General features: G+C 43.5%; 1 protein-coding gene across 1 annotated transcript in view; it reads right to left on the reverse strand.

Moving 5' to 3' along the window:
• SRPX (sushi repeat containing protein X-linked) overlaps positions 1–19,411 on the reverse strand; it is a 39,007-nt gene extending 19,596 nt beyond the window's left edge. Inside the window, exon 1 of the mRNA XM_059466040.1 lies at positions 19,329–19,411. Within this exon, the coding sequence (XP_059322023.1) occupies positions 19,329–19,398 (70 nt within the window). The 5' untranslated portion in view covers positions 19,399–19,411. The remainder of the gene's footprint in view (positions 1–19,328) is intronic.
• Positions 19,412–23,022: the final 3,611 nt, after the last annotated feature.

Here is a 23,022-nt window from a genome sequence, read left to right on the forward strand (position 1 = left end):
AGATCCCGACACCAAGAACAAGACACTGAGGTACATGACCTGCAAACACAAGTTACACTCAAATCAAAAACACAGTTTGGTATCAAGCATTCTTCTGGCATTTTCAAATAAAGAGACAACAAAGCTCCAAACTTTTAAAACCCTGTGCAATGGCTGAAAACTTCAAATAAAGGTAGAAGCTGCTTTCTAAAAACCAGAAACCAGCTGGAGCACTACTACTCAAATAAACCATCAATAAAACAAAGCAGTTGGCAAAAAAGCCTTCAAAATTCCTAAACAACACTTATTTAAAGTCAGCAACTTCAGAGCATGAAGCTAATCTAAATTCTAGATAAATCTTTTCTACAAAGAAAGGGTCATACAAATTCCCACTCTGAGATATCCTTTTAAAAACCTTGTAAGCAATGGGCAGGTACTCAGGGGCCACAGGAGCTTCTCACATGGAATCTCCAGCTACAGAATTTGGGGTTATTTCATCACCATTTGCTGACATCTGAGACTATGGTCTGTACAAGCTGCTGCTTAAAATTAGACAAAATTATTTAATTCAGGCACCTCAATAAGCTACTGATTCCATGTGAACAGCATGCAACTGTTCAACAGAAATCAAACCCAAGAGTTTGATTTCTGTCAACATTTGTCTACAGATTCCATTTCTTATTAAAAAAACCCAAAAATATCTGCCCAGAAAATGGTGAAACTTGGGTTTCTTATTCTACCAGACTCAAGAAAACCCAGCCCATGTATCTGCAGCTGGTCCACGGGAGCACTTCCCCAGCACTGGATCACTGGGAATCCCTCCACCAGTTTGAGCTGGGACCTGAAGAAGTGAATTTCCTCTGAAATTGAGGGACTTGTACACAATGAAGTCTTTCACTTAAAATAATTTCTCTGGATTTTTAATATTTATTGTTGAGGTTCAATTTTGATACCTAAACACTGACATCTGAGAGACTTCTGAACATAAAACCAAACTTTGCACTTTAAATCTGACTGCATAGCAAAAAGAGCAAACTGGGATCCCTGAGGGCTTCAGGAAGACCTTGATATGTAAATGAATACTTTTTTAAGCATCAATTTTTCTGCCAGAAATTGGAATACTCTTAGCTAATTACTCACTTTGAGGGCTATAAACTGTTACCTCAGTACTATCACCAATAATTCTCCAAATTTTAGTGTGCATTTTAGACTTTAGCATTTAAAATTAGTAAATCTTAGAATTATGTGAGCTCTTATGCATTTGCCTTTCCTTAGACAAGAAACAATTAAGCGCTTCTGACAGTTTTCTAAGAAAAACTGGCCTTAAAGGATTCACTGCTTTTGCCCTGAAACAAGGCTCTCCTGATGGAGCTCAATATCTCCCATTTCCAGCTCATTTTCTACCTCAAAATGAGAAGCCAGTCATATCTCTTTCCTAACAATCAGTGTTTTCTTAATACACAACAGGCTTGGCTTAGAGAGCCATGGAAGAGGCGTTGCCAGTTCATCTCCAGTTTCTCAGGCACAATTCAAAGCATTTCTGCCTCACATATACTGAAAACTGGGCTACCAAACCATATAAGGACCATGCTAAAATTATCATAGCTGGTTCCTGCCAAAAATAGGTGCGGGCTTTGTTCTGGCAGATGTCAAGCAAAACGCATGAAATAAAACTTTAATTTAAAGATTAATCTATGGATTTACACAATTCTGTTTATGTCAGGAAAAAAAATATGATTTCTTCATTCACAAAATAAAATTTTGTCTCTATTGCAGAGGTTCACTTGTACAGTTCGATGGCAATATCAGGGCACAAGAACATAGTGCCAAGCCAGGCACTGCATACACATGAACAACACTTCACATGCTATATATAATTCCTTTGTAACAGAGAAAAAGAAGGAAGAGGCAAAGTTCTGGCACGGGAAACTGCGGTGAAAGCGACGGAAAACGAGAACTCGGTGCTGTCATTTCTATATCAGAATCCAGTGCAGCGACCCCGGCCCCGCTCCCGGCCCCGCCGCCCCTTCCTCACCCTCGTACTCCAGGCTGGCCCCGGCGCCCAGAACGAGCAGCGCGGCGAGGCACAGCCAGCAGCTCCCCATGCTCCTCACGGCGGCTCTGCCCGGCCCGAGGCTCCAGCAGCAGGAGGAGGAGGAGGAGGAGGAGGAAGAGGAGGAGGAAGAGGAGGAAGAGGAGGAAGAGGAGGAGGAGGAGAAGGAGGAGGAGATGGAGATGATTCTCCGAGCGGCTCCCGCCGGGGCTCCGGTGTCCCTGTGCCGGGTGTTGTCCCCCCCGAGGGGCTCCTGCTGCCCGGTGGCCCCCGGGACTCCCCCTGTGCTGTCCTGGCCCGCAGAGATGTGCGGGATCCCCGCCTGGTCCGTGAGCCGGCCCTGCTGTGCCAGCCCTGCCTCAGCCAGGGCACCGAGGGGCCGGGACTGCGTGCCTGGCCAAGTGACATTCCATAGCATCACAGAATGTACTAGGCTGGAAAAGACATCGTCGAGTGTGACCTGAGACCACCATGTCAACTATAACACGGCACTGAGTGCCACGTCCAGTCGTTCCTTAAATACCTACAGGGAAAGTGACTCTCCCACCTCCCTGGACTGCCCGTTCTGATGTGTCATCACCCTTTCAGTGAAAAAAAATATTTTTTTTTTAAGCTGCACCCGCCCTGGTGCAGCTTAAATACCACGTACTGTCATCCTATCGCTTGCTGCCTGGTGGAAGAGATCTCGTTTTGTTACGCCTCCTTTCAGGGAGTCCTAGAGAGCGACACGGTGCCCACTGAGCCCCTTTACTCCAGGCTAACCCAGCTCCCTCAGCCGCTCCTCACAGCTCTTGTGCTCCAGAGCCTTCCCAGCACAGTCCCCTTCTCTGGACATGCTCCAGCCCTTCAATGCCCTGGCTGAATTAAAGGGTCCAGAACTGGTCACAGCACTCGTGGGTGCCTCACCAGTACAGGAGGACAATCCCTGACCTGGTCCTGCTGGCCACACTATTGGTGACACAGGCCAGGTGACACTGGCGTCCCCTGGGCACACCTGGCTCATGTTCAGCTACTGCTGACCAGCACCTCCAGGTCCTTTACCTCCAGGAACCTTTCTAGCCACTCTGCCTGTAGCCTATAGTGCAAAGATCACCACATTTCCAACGTTTTTAATGCTGCTGGGAAATGAAGAACAGCAAAAAAACCTAAAAATACAGCAATAATAGCCAATTTCAGTTGCATGATAGATTTCACAGAATAACAAAAAGGAAGAGAGCAAAATGAAAAACAACAAAAAAACCAAAAGCCACCTCAAAACTAAAATGACACTGTGTCTTGAGCACACAGAAACAACATGAATTAAATGAACCTAGGTGGCAGCTTCTGTAGTCTGCAGACTACAGAAAAACCAAAAGCCACCTCAAAACTATGACAGTCTTGAGAACACAAAAACAACATTAATTAAATGAACCTAGGTGGCATCTTCTGTAGTCTGGCTATTCTTGGTACTGGGAGGAAAGAGAAAGCTCCTTTCACATTTAACCTATCCTTCAAATCAGAGAAAAAGTGCCTGGGAATTCCTCCCATTTTCAAAAAGTTCATCAGTTTAACCATGTGTAAAAAGAGAATAACCAGTTTCCACCAGTAAGTTTGCAACATCTGGATTTAGTTCCTCCAATGTTTTGCCTCAGAGTTTTACATTCCACAGTATCTGAAGGCAAATCAAATATGTGAATTTAAAACCTTAACTCCACTGCAGCAAACTGAAGAGCTTCTTGGAGAATGGCACGGCTAAGGTCACTCTAAGACCTCAGAAGTCTTGAAGAAGCACATGATGGGGCAGAAAAGGCACAAAATGGTCACGATGTTCACATTTTGTGTGTAAAAATACTTGCACTCATCTTTATGATGGTACTAAAAATGGAAAGCTGGGTTTATCATCTCATTCTTTACTGGCTGAACATTACACCCCAGAGGTCTGCAAAGTTCATGTCTAAAAACCATTTGCTTTGGTGGGACTTCAGTATTTCTTTAAAAACTGCCTGCACAGTTAGGTGTTTTGTTGCATCTGGTCTATGAAGCCTCATATATATTTTTTGTTGTTCTTGGTGCTGTTTTATAATAGAAATCCTACAATCATGGAAGGATTTGGGTTGGAATGGACCTTAAAGCATTGAAACACAACCATTTTGTATTCAGCAGTAATTGTGCTTAACTGAGAAGCAGAGGATATCAAGAAAATCATGGCATGGTCCTGAATGCCAGCCAAGTTAATAATCTTATGTGCAGTTTATTAGCCCAAATGAATAACTTCCAGAGATGTTTAAGCATTTCCCTGCTCATACATATGGAAATACACAGGTGTATAGCACAGATTTGAGTTTCCATGCACAGCCACATGCACTGCTGTGCTTCTATTCCTTGCAGGTGTAGAGCCTTTCAGGCTCAGAAAACAATCCTACACCAAGAGGATACCCTCAGGGCTGTACACAGATTAATTCACTGTGTCTCAGTATTGATTAAGATGCAAACACAATGTTTTAGTGCACAGGTTTTAACTTGCTTCAAGAGAGATGCCTCATAGAAGATCCCATCAAAGAACAGCTCTTTCAAAGTCACAATCAAAGCACAACTGAAATGCAGAACAGAAAACTTCAGAATTATCAAGCTCAAAAGAGGTCAGAGATGCCTGAAGTTTGCATGCCAGCAGTAGTTTATGATTTGTGAAGTAAAATCACCCAATAACACAGAAATCATTAACTGGATTAGGAAAATGCAGGCATGGGTTCTTCCAAAAGATTCTTTCTTTCCTCTTCCCTTGCCATCTGTGACCGATGTGACTATGAACAAACACTGTAGCTGACACTGAGCCCTGAAGGTGTTTCCAAACAGATTAATTACATTTTCAGAGAGCTATCGCTCTGCATAGAAGGCAGATAACAAAATAAAACTTGTTTCATGTGTTGGCAAATGTTGTGCAACAAAAAAAAGCACTACTCCTGATCAAGGAGTTTCCTTCACCTCAGTGCCATATCCAGAAGCAGATGGCCATGCCCATGCAGTTTACTCTCAGAAAAATCAGTGGTGAGATGGAAACCGTATGGATACAGAAGTTAGTGCTAGTCCAGAAAAGTTCTGTAAAATACAATTCTGTATTCTGCTTCCTTTTATGGACACATGTAGATACCTTAGATACAGCAAACAAAGCAAAACATTTTCCACCACTGATTTTGGTTTATTTTTCCCACTCCAGACTGGCAATAAAAAGTGGAAGTGGCTCAAGTGGCTCTGACTCAATGCAGGCAGAAGTGCTGTAACACAGCTGCAGTCAAGGGAAAGCTGGCAGACATAACAAGAAGCTACAAACCTCTTTGCCAACACCTCCATAAGATCCAGGAACCTTAGTGCAGTCCCAGGCTGCTCCTGCATACCTTGCTCCATTGCAAATGAATTTGCTCCCCCTGTAATCAGGTGTTTAGTGTTAGAATGAGCAGTATGTTCAAATGCTGCTTGCAATTTGCACCATTAAATGGCCAAAGGTTGTTTTTTAAATACTATTCATTTGAAGCTGTTAAAAAAAAAATATATTCTTCATGAAAATGGTGTCCTTATATTCAATGAAAACAAACAAGGTATTTCCAGAATACTAGTTCTGGAAATTCTAAAGAAAACTCCAGAATCCTAATTCTGGAAATTCTGGTTTGCCCTGAATTGCTTTTGTGATGTGACATTTTGGGTGATTCAATGAAAAGTGACAATTTAATTTAATTTTAAGTTATCAAACGTGTATACATCTCAAATTGGGTTTTCAACAGAAAATTGAGGAAAATGTAGACCAAAAACCAGTGAAATATATGGATGAAAGGCCTCTGCTATTGGAATAAAGTGCTGATTACTGTGGGGGGAAAAAAAAAAAGCTCAAAAGGCCAGTAAAGATACATTTGGGAGTTAACATCAGTGCAACTTCAAGAAAAGTATCAGTCATCTCCTCTGTTGATCCTTGTCTCCCACATAAGCCATGTTCCCTTGGTGGCTGAGCAGTATGAGCCACAAGGTGCCACAATGATTCATCAAGAGAATGGGATCAAGCTGGCAGCTTGGCTCAAAGGGAAAAATCTGACTATTACATACATGAAGACTGCCCTCAAGTGATATTGATTTTCAGCCCGGTCAGTGACTTGGTTTTTGTTTGATTTGACTCATTGTCCAAAGACTTAAATAATGAGGAGCCGAGGAAAAAGAAGAGTTAGCTTCCCTGATTTTTTAAGCTACCAAGAGAAGGTTCAAAAGCTTATTTCCTCCCTTTTAAAGGGCTCCACCTAAATAAGGAACTTTCAGTAAAGTGAAATACAGCAAAATAAAATAAAAACTCTGAAAAGGCAGGCAAACAAAAGAAGTCACTGATCATTTGGAAAGGCACCTCGTTATGCCAGCAGCAGACTAACATGGATGAGACGAGAGAAAAATGTTTCCCTTGTTCAGGCTGTGAGGAATTAAAAGTTTGATTTTTTCTTAAGGTACTCATCTATAAATAATGCTAAAACATTTAGTGGCAGCATCTCTCTTTATGATCAGAAACTGTCACAGGCTGTTACCACAGAGAGCATGAAAAGTGTCATGAACACTAAAATGCAAACCAATACAGCTGAACAAAATGTACATCCTTTAGTCAATAGGTTTAAGGAAGGTATGGCTGCATTACATCTACACAAAACACAGACATTTAGCTGCATACTGCAAAATATATTTGTTACCCTGATCACAGATGCTTTTCTAGTTTAGTTTAGCTTTAGGTATAGGTTTTCTGCTAGGCCTAAACTCTGGCTTAGCCTTCAATAGGCACAGCAGCTATGGGGTTGTCCATGCATATAGAAGAATGTTCCATACAGAAGAATTTGCACTCTGTGTCTGACAAAATACAGGAGGCTCTGCAAAGACTGGTTTTTGTGAAGGGTCAGAGCCTGGAGCGGTGTCTCAGTGGTTATTCCACACCATGAGATGGTGGTTAATCCATGTAAACATTGTCACTGCAGTCAGGAGCAAGGGACTCTCACTTGTGGGAAGAAGGGAGTGACTTTGAATGGAAAACAGAGAAATAATTCCTGTGAACATACTTCAATACGGGGTTTTTTTCCCTTACATTAAGATGTTAAGAGTCTTCAACATAGGCTTACATTTTAGGAGCACACTGAAAACACAAAAACAGCAAGTCACCTATGGAAGGCTAATAAGGGACTGAAAAGAGGTAGGACTATGAGTAACTGTTTAATTAAATAAAGACCATTTAAGCTGAAAGTCTCTCTAATGACGAGTTCCAGTGGACTTTGGATAACTTTCCAAAGGAGGAGGTTGAAAACTAATCCTGATCTATTCTGAATTGGTGGCAGATGGAAGAAATTTTTTTCTTTTTTTCTTTTTAATGCTGACACTGGAAACTGGCACATCTCAGCCTCTAACTTTGAATACTACAGTACCAGATACACTGGGGTTTTTTAACCTTCAGACACGTTATTTCTGAAGCTCTGCCATTTTAAAAAGGTTTTCCAGATTTTATGAGCAGACTAAAAGAAAGGCTCCCTATGAAAAATCTCAGCTTCAAGTGTCAGACACTACACCAACACTTGAAAACTAGCATCAGGAGCTGTCTGTAATATATAGGAAACTCTCCAACAAGTTCCTAGAAAACAGAAGGGGAGTGGAAAAATGTGATGTTGCTGACAGTGATCTCCTCCTGCTCTTTAGTAAGTGGAGACACAGACTGTCAGAAGCAACACAGAAATACTACAAACCCTAAGCTGGCAGCAAGCACCCTTCTTTGAAGAAAATAGGGACTTAAGGACTCCAGGACTACTTCTGCTCATGCTTTACTAGTGCTTTGCAAGAGTAGAGAAAAAGCAGGCATTGCACCAGAGAGGAACAGCTGAAAGAACAACTCCAGGGGAAGTAGGGCAGTCAACAGGACAAAAACTGAGCAAAGACAACAGAAAAACAGGTGGAACTCAAAATCCAAAAGAAGATGTACAGGAGTTTCAAATTTAATAGCAAACCAATAATTGAAGGAAAAGGTAAGCAACTGCTGTCAGGACACAGGAGATAGGAATTTAATTTTTTTTACAAAGAATAGCATTAAAAACAGCCTCACAACAAACAGTATTTAATATAACCAAAAGCATAGGAGTTGTATAAACCAATTCTTGAGAAGCAGCTTGCTCCTTTTGTTTAAAATAATCAATGTTAATCACATCCTAAGGTAGAGTCAAAATTTCTTTTCACAGAGCCAGCAAAAAATAATGCTGATTAGATTTTAAAGGAACATTTGAAACAAACCCTTGCTCTTTTTTCATTAACATTCATGTCAGTGGCAAATCCCCATCAGGAAGATGCTCTCACTTCCATCAAAATCAAGAGGGTAAACAAATTTCCTTCTGAAAGAGTGGCTGCCAAGGTCATTTGAGAGGATATTGGCTTAGAAGATCCAGCTTCACTGATGATACACACTGTTTGGGGCACCACAATATGAACAAGATATAAAGGTATTAGAGAGCATCCAAAGGAGGCTACAAAGATGGAGAAGGGCCTTGAGGGGAAGCTGAGTGAGGAGCAGCTGAGGGTGTTTGGTCTGTTCAGCCTGGAGGAGACTGAGGGGAGACCTCAGTGCAGTTACAGCTTCTTGTGAGGGGAACAGGAGGGGCAGGCACTGATCTCTGCTCTGTGGGGACAGTGACAGGACCTGAGGGAACGGCCTGGAGTTGTGTCAGGGGAGGTTTAGGTTGGATAAAAGGAAAAGGTTCTTCCCCCAGAGGGTGGTTGGGCATGGAACAGGCTCCCCAGGGCAGTGCTCACAGCACCAGCCTGACAGAGCTCAAGAAGCATTTGGACAATGCTGTCAGGTGTGGTTCTTTGGGCTGCCCAGTGCAGAGCAGGAGTTGAACTTTGATGATCCCAGTGGGTCCTTTCCAGTTCAGGATATTCTATGATTATCTATCTATCTATCTATCTATCTATCTAATCTATCTATCTAATCTATCTATCCACACACATAGCCATAGTGCCAAAGACAATGCTCAGGAACTGCAAATGCCCCAAACTAGAAAGTAAATAAATAAAAGGAAATCAAAATAATATTCAGTTTCCTCTGCCTTTGGAACCCTAACTGCCAGTTTAAGGCAAAAGGAGACCAGGGAACACCAATATAATAACTTAAACAAACTTAATGACCTCAACACACTGAGGCCATGTTTCCAGAATTACATCTTGCTTCTTCAGGAGAGGGAAAAGGGCAATGGAAAATCCACTGGCCGCTACCAGAAACAGGAGAGCTGACTGAAGCTCCTAAAAAGGAACCCTAAAAGAAACCTGTTTGGAAAGAAGAGGAACATGGACACGGCCAACTTGGTTTTATATAAAAAGGTTTTAAATACAAAAAATACAAGAGGTATGGCCAGCACCATGGTCCTCAGCAAGAAGGATGATGATGCCCTGTTTCCTTCAGCTCCTAAAAGTGCAGTGGCAGGTGCAGCCCCAGCCTCCTGACACCAGGACAGAGCGTGCTGGGAAGCTGCAGGGCTCAGCAGGGAAATGTGAAGTTTGTGTTTGGTGCAGCTATGATACCTAATAAGGATGGCCATGCTCTGGGTCCCTTTCATTAAGGGCAGGCTGATATGCAGGGATTGATGAACAACATCTGGCAGGAATGGCCAGCTGCAGCAAGCAAAGCTGCCAGACAGCTTCAAATTACCAAGGTCAGGTTCTTATCATAATTAGTGTATTATCCTTTAATAGTCAGTTCTATGAATTTTAGTTTCCACAAAATCAGTTTAGTAGTGAAAAAATTCTCAAGTTTCATAAACATCTTTGGGATGACAACTAAAGACTGTCAGAGAAAAAACCCCAAGAACAAAACAAGAGAAACTTGGAGCAGAACAGATATTTTTAAACAACAGATGTACAGACTTGGTGGTATTCTTGTTACACCAGTTTCTTCTGAGTGTCAAAATATTACAGTAGTCAAAGACACTGGAAACATACACCAAGGATCGGTGTTTGCCTCAGAATGGCAGGATTGAGATGCCATTGTATTTCTCACTGTTTCCTCTCACAGAAGCATCAAAGTCTGAGAAACTGATTTGTGATGTTTCAGGGCTTGCCATTAAAAGCAGACTGACAATCTGCAAATCTGCCACGTGGACCAGAGAGGGATGTAAAAAGGGAGCATGTGAAACACACTGGGGGAAAAATAATCCACAAAAAAGGTACAAAGCTAGAAATAGTTCTCATGAAAAAATGAAACCACTGCCTAAATTGTTACTGAGAGTTAATACACTGTAAATAATGTGGAATTTTACCCAAACATGTGAGATGTATCACTGCCCATAATGCTCACAGCAGCTCCAGCCCTGACAGGGGCTTGGCCTCGGGGTGCCCCTGTCCCTGCAGCCAGAGCTGATCCCTGTCCCAGCTCTGCTCATGCTTCTGGGCTGCTGGAGATCCCTGTCCCACTACCAGCCCTCACAGAACCAGGACAAACCTCACCCTGAAGTCTTCTGTGAAGAAAAGAAAAATTTGAATCTTTCCCCCCCCTTTTTTTTTTAATAATTGAAAAATATCACTTTTGCAGTTTCCTATGTATCTCAACCAGGTACAACATTTCATAGAAAAATCACCTCTTCAGCTGAGGAACACAGGTTTTGTAAAAAGCCATAATGATTTGGACCACCCAAACATGAAATCAAGTGCTCATAGTCCTGGATTTGATGCTCTCACCTTCCCTTTGTAAATCTGAATCCATGTCATTAAAAATGCTCCAAGATTTGACATGGATTTCCATTGCAGACAGACCAAATAACCAAAGGATACACAGAGTTGTCTATGTAAAAATGTGCTTCTGAGTTGATTCCTTTCCATGATTTAAAGTTTCACCTCTTACAAAATTTTACTATAACACACAAAAAAATGAGAAACCTCCTGTACAGTCAGTTTCACAGTGTGGTGTGTCTTGTGTGCAAAAGACAGCATCACTCCCTGGCTGCTACTATCACAGGCCTGTACTGGCCTCACTGCATGGCGGGAAATGGGATGTTGTGTTTGGCAGGGAGTCCTGGCAGAAGGCAAAGGGTCACACAAGCTGCACACAGCAGCTCCCCAGGCACTTGCCTCTGGCTACTCTGCCCCTGTGCAGTCACAGCCTCTCATTTGTAAGGATTTAACAGCAACCTGACACAAATTCAACATCTGACACTAAGAAAACAGCCAAAGGGCAACCTCCAGCAACACCTGACACTAACCCAGCTCAGTCTGGGAACAGGAAACATTTTCTGGGAAAAAGCAGATATAGCACAGCTTGTTTCAACCATCCCTCGACAGCCCTGTGCCTTGGCAAGGAGCTGTCAGCAGGAGCAGTCCATCAGGGAGCTGCTGCTGGGAGCTTGCTCCAGCTGTCAGAGTTTCAGGAGCCTGTTACAGGGCTGGAATGCTCTCATTGCAGGTGGCTGACAAGTAAAAGCCCAGAAGCTGCAGTGCTGTCTGAACTCGTGAGTTGCTGTGCACCATGGTGCCTGCCAAGCTGCCCCCTCCACACACAGAAAGTGCCTCACTGCAATGGCTGGGATTCCTCACAACTCTCTGCACACTGGAAATGAGAGGTGACTAGGAATTGAGTAGCATGGTTTTAAAAGTAATGTTTAAAACACAAAACATGAGTTGCTGCATCAGCTCTGAAAAGGGCTTGGGAGGAGGGTGAGGAGTTTGTGGAATGGAACAGGTGCCCAGGACTTGCAGGTTGAACTTTATTTAAATTACTCATCTTTGCAGCAATCAGGTCTTACTTTTCTCTTCCATTTGTGCACTTCTGTAGCCATTTGTCAGCCCCACTTACCATGGTGTCTTCATACAAGAAAGGCCAAGAGGATTTTGGAGAGCATGGCTTCCTGTGAACTGGAACCCTGAACACCACCTACACCACAAAATCCACCATTAATACTTCATTTTATTCTCATGTGTCACATACTACAAGTTTGATCCTCTTCTGTGGCCTGTCCTGGCTTCTCATGGTCTTTGTGCAGTAAGAGAAGCTTTGTTAATGGCAGAAGAATAAACAGAGACCAGGATTGTACTTCAGACACAAAATTCACGCACTGCAAGTAAATGTATGCCCATACTCCTTGTGATGGGCTTACAAATAGGGAAATGTTTTCTAACTCAGATGGAGGACTTACTTTCAATTCCTTTGGACTGACCTGTTTTGGCAAACCAATTTACTCTTCCAATATGAAAATTAGCCATAAATCAACATTATCTTTCTGCAGAGTTAAAAGTTGCTTTTTATTACACACAAAAAAAAAAAAAATTATGGCTTTTAATGCATATTATTGCTAAAATGTCTGAGTGATTTTATAAGTATGACACATATTAATGACTTGCCTACAATATGGCAGACAAAAATATTGCAAAAGAATGGGCTTGGATAAGAATGAAACAAAAGTACTTAAAGGGCTGCAGTGCATGTCTCATGCTGTTCCTGGTATCCAAGAGGTCTGAAATGCCTTGGAGACATCTAAAGGTACAGTTTAATATTTTTGGTTTTGACATGCAGTTAGAGAGAGGTACAGAATCCCCAATCAGAAACACTTCTCCTAAAAACAGGACCAAAACACAATTCAGGTGTTCCAATTTCCAAAAAGATGACAAGCTGTCAGATAGTCAAACACTGCAAGCTTCCAGAGCGCTGGTGAAACAGAGGTATCAGTGATATACCAGGAACACTGCTGGCATTCCTGCAAATGCTGCCTTCCCTTATTAAAGAAACACTCAGGATTTGATGTACTTGGCTGGAAATTTCCCTAAACTCTAAGTCAAAGTAAGTTTCCAGTTATGGTTATCTCCTGTTCCTCCCAGATATGTATTTCCTACCTCATTATAATAAATGTCAAGTACCAACAAGAAACTCAAAATATTGTTCCAGACACCCACCAAAATGGATGCACACCCAGAAGCTTTAACTGAAGCAATAAGGAGAGCAATGGAAAGACAAGCCAGAAGAGCACACAGGAATGCCCAGAGCCACAACCAGGTCCAGGTCACCTTTTCAACTCCAAAGAGACACAAAAGCCACCTGTAGCATTTCTATAACTAAATACACACACATGGTGTTACTTGATATGGTGCAATGGCAATAACTGCAGCTGAATGAATGTCTTCAGTCAAAACTCTCTGCACAAACCATATTACAAAGGGAATGCAGACACAGGTCAATCAACTGCTTTAATGTGAGTAAAAAGAAATCAGTACTGCAAAGCTGAAGCAAACTACCAGTCAGATGCCTTCACAAGAAACAAGTCACCTGTTCAGGTGACTTCAGCAAGTCATCTGGTTTTTTTTTTCTTATTACAGTAATAGGAAAGGTACCTGCTTTCAGCACAGGGCACTCACATCCACTCCTTTCCCAGCAAGTATGGGAAATACCTTTATATTTTTTGTTGGGATGGTTTTCTTATTTACACATTTCACTATGACATATAACTCAGGTGCAATGTTTCTGGTATCTGTCCCTGGGCAGTTTAGAACAGGGAATGCAAGCCAACATGGTTTTAATCTTCAGGAATAGCTGTACAGAGGCATGTTAATTTGGGGCCCTTTCACTAACAAATCACACAGTATAACTAGAAAGCCACAATGGACGGACTCAAGACAGGCAGACTCAAACTGAGTAATTATATTTGAGTTGACAACTCCAAAGAAAACTCCAACAGGCAGAGGCTCACAATTTAACTGAGGCAGGAGCTGGAAGCAGCATCTTCCCCCATCTGGCCAGTCAGCATCAGGAAGTCTGACAAAAAACCTCCGAGGGACACCAGGATGGAGCACAGACCCTGGCAGGTTAAAACTCTCTTGACACAGCCTAAAAGGAGACAGACTTTGCTGAGTGAATCATGTTGCCAGCCCAAGCTGGTTAAGTGTAGGCTTTGGGTAAACCAGGCAGCACAACATGGCATGGCTGCCAAAGCCTGACTGCAGCACTGCTTCCAAACTGCAGTGCTATTCTTGTGAATGTGTGTGCAACACATCTAAATCCAGTACCCTAAATAACAATGGCATTTCCTCAAAAGAACAAGAAGAGGGCAAGACGTAGGGAAGAAAAAAATCAGATGTCTTCATTCATGCTGCTCAAATTATAAGGAGATGTGTCTATTCAGAGTTGTGACAAATTTTAAATTTTGCACAATGGGAAAGAAAGAGTTTCCTTCCATATCAACAGCACAGTAGTTTCAGAATCTTCAAAACAAGATTTACAAAACTTCTAAATCATCCAGTCTTCACATGTGCAGTACTCTCACACATGCATTTTTTTATCTACTGCAAGATCTGAAGCAAGTGATAGTACTAAGATAAATTTTAATGTTATATATCTTACTGCAAAGCTGCAGAAGTTTCTTCTGTGTCTCCCTGAAGGACACATAGCAGCACATCACAAATCAAAGACTATACAAATCAAAGATGTATCCACCCATAAAGAGACACTTACTCACCAGTTTCAAACAAATGAATGCAATCAAGAATCTTTATGACACCCATCCTGCATGTTTGTTGTGGGTCTTCTTTTTTCTCCTCAAAAACAGCTCATAATAACCGTCTAGTGTCCCAGAAGAACAACCCAAAATTTCAAGCATTCTTTATTTTTCAGGTCTATGTATCAGGCAGAAAAACTTGAGTCTTTTCGAGCAGCCCACCTGAACCCCACAGATGTCATCTGTCCTTGGCTGAAGACGTATTTTCACTGAGCAAGCAAAAAAGCATGAAGTTACAGAAACTATCTGCTCCAATGGCAAAAACCTTTGCCAAAAATGTCCAGCCACCCCCAGCTTGAGCTGCACAGGCTGCCAGAAGCTCAGCACTCTGCCATGGCTGGAGGTGTTTCCCTCTCCCAGCCTGTAATTCGCCCTGCACACTGCCAGGAGGGGTCGGCAGCTCTTCCCAAATACTGAGCCAATGCTCAACAGGCAAAAGGAGGGCAGTGAGGATGTGCAGAAGGCTGGAAGAGACAGCACTGTCCAGAGCAGCAAGGTGGGACCCACCCTCAGTGCCTATTTCACATCAAATACCACAAGAGGGCACAGGAGAACATCCAAGAACAGTTCATGTGAATCTTGTCCTGGTTTGGCTCACTAGCAGGCTCCCCTTCCCCAGAGGCTTGTGATCCCATGGAAACCACCCTGTTAACTCACAGCCAGGGGTGCTCACCCAGAGGAGGGCAGGACATGTACTGATGGCTATCTCAAATGCAAGATTTTACACTGTAGATGTTTGGCAAGCCTTTGTCATGCCAGACTTACTGCTGCAGTGGACCAAGAAAAGGGGTACAGCAGCTTACAGACATGAAAAAAATTGTCATTGATGGTTCTATGGCACCTCCTGCACCACCTCCAGTGCTTGCCCAGACTTGGCTACCCAGGACATTAAATGCACTTAATTTGTCTGTGCTTTCTGGCAAGGTGTATTTCACTCTGAGAGAAAGGACAGTTCAACAACTCATTGAAATATCCTTAATTTCACTCTCTGTTTATGTGATCTTACCCTGGAGATTTCAGTTGCACTGAAGCCCCCAGGTGCTGCTGAAGAGTGAGCAGGCTGAGCAGAGAGGAGGCAATGACCTGATTATTTAAGGACCACTCAGGAAAAAATGTGCTGCTTTGGTAATGCTTATTAAGCTGCAAGGAGTTTTCAGTAGGCAACTACTACAGCTCATGAAAACGCTCCACTTCACTCAGGAATATATGAAAGCAGTGTCAGGAGATGAGTTAACATTATTGATTGATATTAATATGACATATCTGTTATGCCTGTGGTCACTTGAGAATGCTGCTGGAAGTCTTATTCATATGCAACTGTCCAGGTAACTGGAGCTTGTTTAGACAGAGCCAGCCCATCCAAAGCACAACTGTGGATGAAGTCGTGCCTTAGAACACCTGCTTGTATTCAGAACATCACAGAATCATAGAATGGCTTGGATTGGAAGGGATCTTAAAGCTGATCAAGCCCCTTGCTGTGGACCAGGACACCTTTCCTTAGACCATTCATTCCCATGCTGGGTTTGGCCAGCACACAACACCTCCAGGTCTGTGCCCACCATGGTCACAAGCGGCGCCTGCAGCTCCACACTGGATCCTGTGCATACAAATTGTCACCCAGAACGGCCAAGGCAGCCAGCAAACTGTGTTTAGAAGAAAAATACAACAAAAGAACTCTGAGCTGACACAACAGGCCCCACCCTTGGCACCGCAGAGCACCAGCTGCTCAGGGCCCTGGAGATTGCTTCTGGACCATTCTGCAGCTTGGTCTGATGGAGCAGGAATCAAATCATTGTGATGCCAGTTTTTTTTTTTAAGCCTGCCATTTGACTTTAAGCAGTCTTAAATACTCTCTTCCTTCAGTTTTGTCCTCCTATCCTTTGTCTATTTATAGCATAAAAACTACTGGGTGAGAACTGCCTGTCTCTGAAGGGCTGAGGCACTCAGCAGTCTCACTCACAGATGAGCTCTTGACCTAGCACACAGCTTTGAGAACCACCATTTCCACAACCTGACTTCCATCTACCCATATTTAATCCAGAATATACATAGGTTATAAGCATATGGTGCTTATGTATATATTGTTTTCTTTGAATTAAATCTCATACAGCTTTTGAAAATAGTTCCATAATATTACATGGCTCTCAAGTGATTTTAGTGACATCTCCCTCAAGGTTCATGGCCCTTCACACAAGTACCCTGTTCCAATGCACAGAACCCATTCATTCTATCATAGATAAGCTTTTCTTTTCATCTACCAATAGTGTAAGACACAACTACCACAGCCTTCCATCATACAGTGCCACTTGATTTCACCTTCACACCCCCCAAATACTGAACAAGTGATCCCCATAAAAATGTACATATGGACAGCTGTACCCTCCCCAGCACCACAGAAAGTCTCTGAAGAGCTCCAAGGGCACATTTCCCTCTTCAGCCCCTAGGAAAAAGGTTTTACTCTCGTTTTAACTACCAAAAGCTGCATCTCTAAACTGTTCTTGAGGAGAAAACAGACTTTCCTCTGAGTAGTGCCACCAGAGAGATTTCCTCAGTGCCTTCTTAGCTTTGAATGTATCAATGTGATAATCCACAGCATCCTTTCAAAACTTGAAAATATGAAAATACAGTTACAGTTAAAACAGCTGCTGCTTCAAAGGTTTTTAAGTATTTTAAGAATTTTAATTATTTGGATATTTCTCAGTTTTCGTTCTTATGTCACGTAGATAATTAGTTCAATTACAATTTCCCAGGTGGAATACCAGCTTGATTTCTACTTGCCTGCCATCAAAAAATTGACAGCAGAATTCTTAGGGCATGAAAATTACACATATTTAGTGTGGTGTTTAACATAGTCTTTGGAATTGTGGAACATAACTTTCCTACACCAGAAACTTCAGTGTTATCAAATTATGAGTTCAAGAGCTGATTGGACTATTTCTGATATTTAAAGAACAATCTACTATTGAATTACAAACATTTTGCATGAATCCAAAACAGGCTGCTTGGCTTTGCCTACAAAGTGTATACATCTTGATAATGGTTCAATAAGCTTGTGCCTGTATAATCAAGAGGGCCCCACACACACGTGCTGTACAGATTTTATTTTTTTTAAGTCCATTTTAGTTTACTTAGTGGCATTCTGTACCTAATGTGCATGGTTATACACCAACACAGTACCATTAGAGAAAAACCCATTAACAGTTTCACTAGATTCCATACTGGGAATAAGGATGTGAAAGAATACCACATTTCTCTAGTAAAAATAAACAGAAGAAAAGTAACATGAAACATTCACTTAATATTAGGGTTTACAATTACAGTTGCTGACGATTTAAGCTCTTTGGAGCCTTTGACACTAAGCATGAGGAGGAAATTGGACTTTCAAATGAGTGAAAGATGAAACAAGCAGGCTTTTGTGCAGCCAACTTGAAGATTACATGCAAAACTTAAGACTTTTGAGATTAGAGAGGTTACATTTGTCCTTTTAGGAAAACAGAGGATAGGATATTAGCATCCTCTGTAAACTACTTGAAGACTGACATTCACATGAACCACAAACTAAAGCATTCACTCATCTTCCTAAGAAAATAAAGAGAATTTGGCAGTACAATAATCCTCAGAGAAATGCCAGGACAGGAACTTCTGTGGTCTTTGTTGATTTAGCAACTGATGTGTCCAATACTTTAGTGTTTGGTAAAGAAAGAGCATAAACATGTTCCAACATCTTCCCCCTTGGAAAAAAGCCACTCTTAACCCGCCAATGAAAATAAGGAAAGCAAAACGTCAACTCACAAATACCACCCCTATGCCACTTTACACCCCTCCACGGACAGAACTACGTATTAGGCAGGGATAGCTCCAGGAAACAAAATATGGATATCACCAACATGCAGCTGTAAGTTGTATTAAGACACCTTTCTCCCGTGTTCACTGCTGCCCTTCCCCTTCATGCCAGTAACACACATCAGTTTGAATCCATACCCACTGACATGAAAGGCTCTGTTCTGACCACAAATTCTCACTGCTACACCTGTTAAACCACAACCAGGGCACGGCAGTTTACACTGGCTTTGTTTGCCATGCTACCAAATCAGAAGTGTCTAATCTGACAAAATGCATCTGCTTTAGAACAGGCAGAAACCACATACCCCTTTCCTTTTGCATGGAAATGGAACCTAAATTTGAGCTCATTTAAATTTTGCTACAGGAAATACAAACACTTAGAAGTGAAATGGCATCAGCGTGCATTTTTTAATGTACCAGGTGCCTAAGAAACGAGGCAGACTCACCCATTCATTGTTCACATTAAAAAGAGATATTACCTTGCTGCATGCAGTCTCACCCGGGCACCAAAAACTGCTGAGGCAGGGCTGGCCCATCGGACTTACACTTTACACTTAGGGACAACACAGAGCCTGTCTTGTTGAGCAGCTTTGAGCGGCTGTCACCTCCTCTCTCCGAGTGCCACGGCGGCGGCACGGAGGTGCAGATGTGAGAGGGAGCTGCCACCAGCCCGCTCCGGCACGGCTCAAACCCGGCACGGCGGGAAGCTTTCCTGGCACCCAGTACTCCAGTAACAACGCGGTTCTCCACACCCAGGACGCAGCTCCATCCACGCTGACCGGACTGGACCGGACATAGAGCGAGGCACAAAGCGCTGCGGGTCGGCAGCGAGTGAGCAGGACGGGCCCCGGCCCCTCAGGCTGCCGCGGACACCGCGGCGCTCCCGCCGCCCCCGGCCCGGCCCCGCTCCCGGCCCTGCCCCTGCCCCGGCCCCGCCGCCCCTTCCTCACCCTCGTACGCCAGGCTGGCCCGGGCGCCCAGGGCGAGCAGCGCGGCGAGGCACAGCCAGCAGCTCCCCATGCTCCTCACGGCGGCTCTGCCCGGCGCGGGGCTCCAGCAGCTAGCAGCAGGAGGAGGAGGAGAAGGAATGGGACGGGGCCATTCACCGAGCGGCTCCCGGGCGCTTGGGAAGACTCCTCCCGCTGCCCGGCGCCGCCTCCCGGGCCGGGATTGGGATCCGCCGGGACTCCGGTGTGCCGTGTGTTGTCCCCGCCGAGGGGCTCCTGCTGCCCAGTGGCCCGGTGGTGCCCTGGCTCGGACAGGGGTTACAGAATCACAGGATCAGAATGGTTTGTGCTGGAAGGGACCGTAAAGATCACTTCGTTCCAGTCCCGCCGCCTCGGGGCTCACTGCGGCCGGTTCACGGCCTGCCCGTGCGGGGGTTCTCAGCTGGATGCACCATCCGGGCTGGGGGCTAAGCAGAGCAGAGGGGCACAATCCCCTCCCTGCCCCTGCTGCCCACGCTGCTGTTCAGGCAGCCCGGCAGTGGGGTCCCTGCTCGGTGCCATGAGCCAGGACAGTGTGTCTGTCCCGATGTCCTCCCGTCTGTCCTTCCAAGGCAGGAAGCAAGGCAAATAGGCTCCCAGTGAACAAGGGCAGGATGGGGAGGATGAACCCCTCCTGCTCCCTCCGGTAACATTTCTGGCATGGTAGGACCTCCCTGGGGAGTTTTCATGCTGCCGGCCCCCATCCCATCCCATGCCATGCCCTCCCATGCCATGCCCTCCCATCCCATCCCATCCCGGTGGCAGTGCCCTGCCCACGCATGCCTGGGATTTTGCAGGCAGCAGTGCAAGGAAATAGACTGTATTTCTCAAGATGAACTGCTCTGGTTGCTCAGCAGTTTGCAGATGGCCAGCTTTAAATGTTAAAAAAAAAAAAAAATCCCCAAGTCATGAGAGTAAGAAAAGAAAGTTTGGTGTCATCACATTTCTCACTAGGTTTTTGAGCTGCCAGGGTGATGCGGAGTTACATTTTCAGGCTTTGTTCCATAACCACAAAGACTAGAGGCTTTTCTTACTGCCTTTCACATGAAAGCAAATTCCCCAGACCCTCCAAGCCCACGGAGGTGGAGGCTTCAGGCAGAGCATCATAGGTTCCAACACTTTTGATTTGACATCTGTCAACCCTGCAGCTTAACTAAAGGTAGATTTGGGGTTTCTTTCTTTTTGCACTTCCTACCATGAGCATTTAATGTGTAATCTAAACTGGCAAAGATGTGGGAAAAGCCCATAAAGGTGTGTGAAAGCAGCTTCAGCCAGAGTTTGTGTGCTGGGGTGGTACAGAGGAGTGAGCCCAGGGAGTTCTGAGGGTCCCTTCCACATTCTGTGCTGTTTCCTGGACAAATAGTGAAATACCATCTAGTCAGGAAAGGAATACTTCTTTAAAAATAAGAGACAGAATTGCAGAGGAAGGAGACTCTCCTCAAGGGGAAATGTTAGTCTGGAAACAAAAGAAGGTGACAATTCTGCCACACTTTGAGGCTGGTTACACCAAAATGACCTAAGAAAAATGTCATCTTGCTGGTAATTAAAATAAAAATCTGTGTGAGTGCTGTGTTTGGCAGCTTTCTCCAAGCATTTTCTTTTCATCTGACTTTTCCTTTGGATCAGGAGTGCCCCTGGATACCTCCCCACTTGGGTCCCCCAGTTTGCTGTCTGAGGCTGAGGTGTGCACAGGAGTGAGTGCTAGAGCTCCTCTGGGGTGAAATTCCTGGTGGGGTTGGGTGGCACTGGGGCCTCAGCACAAACTGTTCTCCAAGTTCTCTGCCCAGTCCTGGTGGAGTCTGAGTGTGCTTGGGCTCAATAATCCGTTTTGAACTTGTTTGCCAAAAAAAATGAAAGATGTTAACAAAACCAATGTCAGTGTCATCAGAGTAACTGCAATTTAACAGCCTAAGGAATTCTTAGATTAACACATGTGAAGAGTTAAAATACTAACATTGCTCTAGTTAAAGAAGAACATCAGGAAAAGGAGTGCTTTAATCAGTTTATCTGTGCTGCAAAGCTTTGCTGAGAGTTCAGTGTTCTGATATCATTGAATAATAAAGGTACCTGAAGCAGATCTTAATGGGTCAGGTATCTCTTGCTTTCCCTTTGTGTATTGTCCTTGTGGCTGCCCATTTCCAAAACACTGGCCTTCATTTAGGTATTTCTGTGAGCTCAAGATCTGTACTGCTATGAGAGCATCGGTCAAGAAGCCACTGCCAGAAGTGTGAATGCAGCTGCAGCTTCTCCATCAGCTGTCCCAGCACCACCCTGCCCAGAGGTCACAGCCCCTCTCCTGGGCAGCCTTGTTGAGCCTTTTCAGGGTGCAGAAATGTGGTGATTGTGGTGGCAAACCCTCCTTGCTGGGCTGTCTCCTCAGCGTGAGAGAGAGAGGTCTCAGTAGTAGATGCCATCAGTGACTGCAGCTGTGGAGTCTGAATTAGTACAGGCAAGAATCCTGTTTGATTCCCTGGAGTCAGTGGGACCTCAGACTGCTCTCCTGTTGCTCCTGATTGTGCATGTGCAATTCCATCTGCTCAAACAACATGACCACTGATGATTGCAGAATTTTTTCTTTGTCTTGCCTGTCCTGTGAACAGGGCTCTTGCAGTGGGCACTGTGAGCAGCCGTGCCTGCAATGCTGCTTTTCCTCTGACATCCAGCATCTGGAGGGTCCCAACTGCCCTGAGAAAGGCAACAGATTTAAGAGCTAACACAGTCTGCAACTTAGAGCTCAAATTTACACAAAAGTGTGAGCATAAGTAGCAGTGGGAATGCATCCTTCATGGCCCATTTGAAATGAACTTTGGAAAAATGCCATTGCCCAGATGTGCCTTCATCCAGACTCCAGTTTGCTCTGAGCAATGTAACATCCATTCTTCATGATTGATAAAATGAAAACAATGTGAAATCACCCAAAAGACTGGGGCTTGAAAGGCAAATTCAAGGCAACTTTAAAAAAAGTGTTGAAGTTCTAATAACAAATTAGATTTTTGTAGTTTTCTTAAGGGACCTTTTAATAGGAGAAAGTGTATGGAACTATGAATGAATTAAACAAATGTCACATGTATTGAATTGGAAGGCACAGTCCATTTCTTTTTTTCCCAGTTCAGCTTTTAATTTTTATAGAAAAAAATTCTAACTATTTAAGCTTGTGGTGAGTTGGAGTTCCTGGTACTCCTGGTATTAGACAAGAATTAACCAGTCTGCTTTTCATGGAAAATTCCGGTTTTCACGGTTCAGAGGTGAAAGAAAATTTTCAAGACTGAAATCAAGCAACACTAGAGGACTGAAATGTGTGAAAATGTCTTGGTTGAATAGAAAAATAAATCTCAAAACAAAGTTACATGCTCTTGGAGGCTTAAAGAATTATTCTTGTTATGTCAAAGAGTTAATATAATTACATAATTTTTCTTTTCTGCTTTTTTTAATAGCAGTTCAGAAGTATAATTTTATTACTCTGCACCAAAATAGCTGTAGTGACTGTAGTTACAGTGATAATAAAAATACAACTTTTGAAGGAGAGGAGAAACTAATTAAAATCAAATTTTAATAATGTGTAACAGTCTAATATTTTTTCTCCAAATAGTAAAAGAATGATAAGGAAATAAAAACAATACCCAAACAATCCACATGTGTGTAATGAAGCTTTTGTTGA

This window comes from Ammospiza nelsoni, chromosome 2 (assembly GCF_027579445.1).
Source record: "Ammospiza nelsoni isolate bAmmNel1 chromosome 2, bAmmNel1.pri, whole genome shotgun sequence".
Classification (NCBI taxonomy): Eukaryota; Metazoa; Chordata; class Aves; order Passeriformes; family Passerellidae; genus Ammospiza; species Ammospiza nelsoni.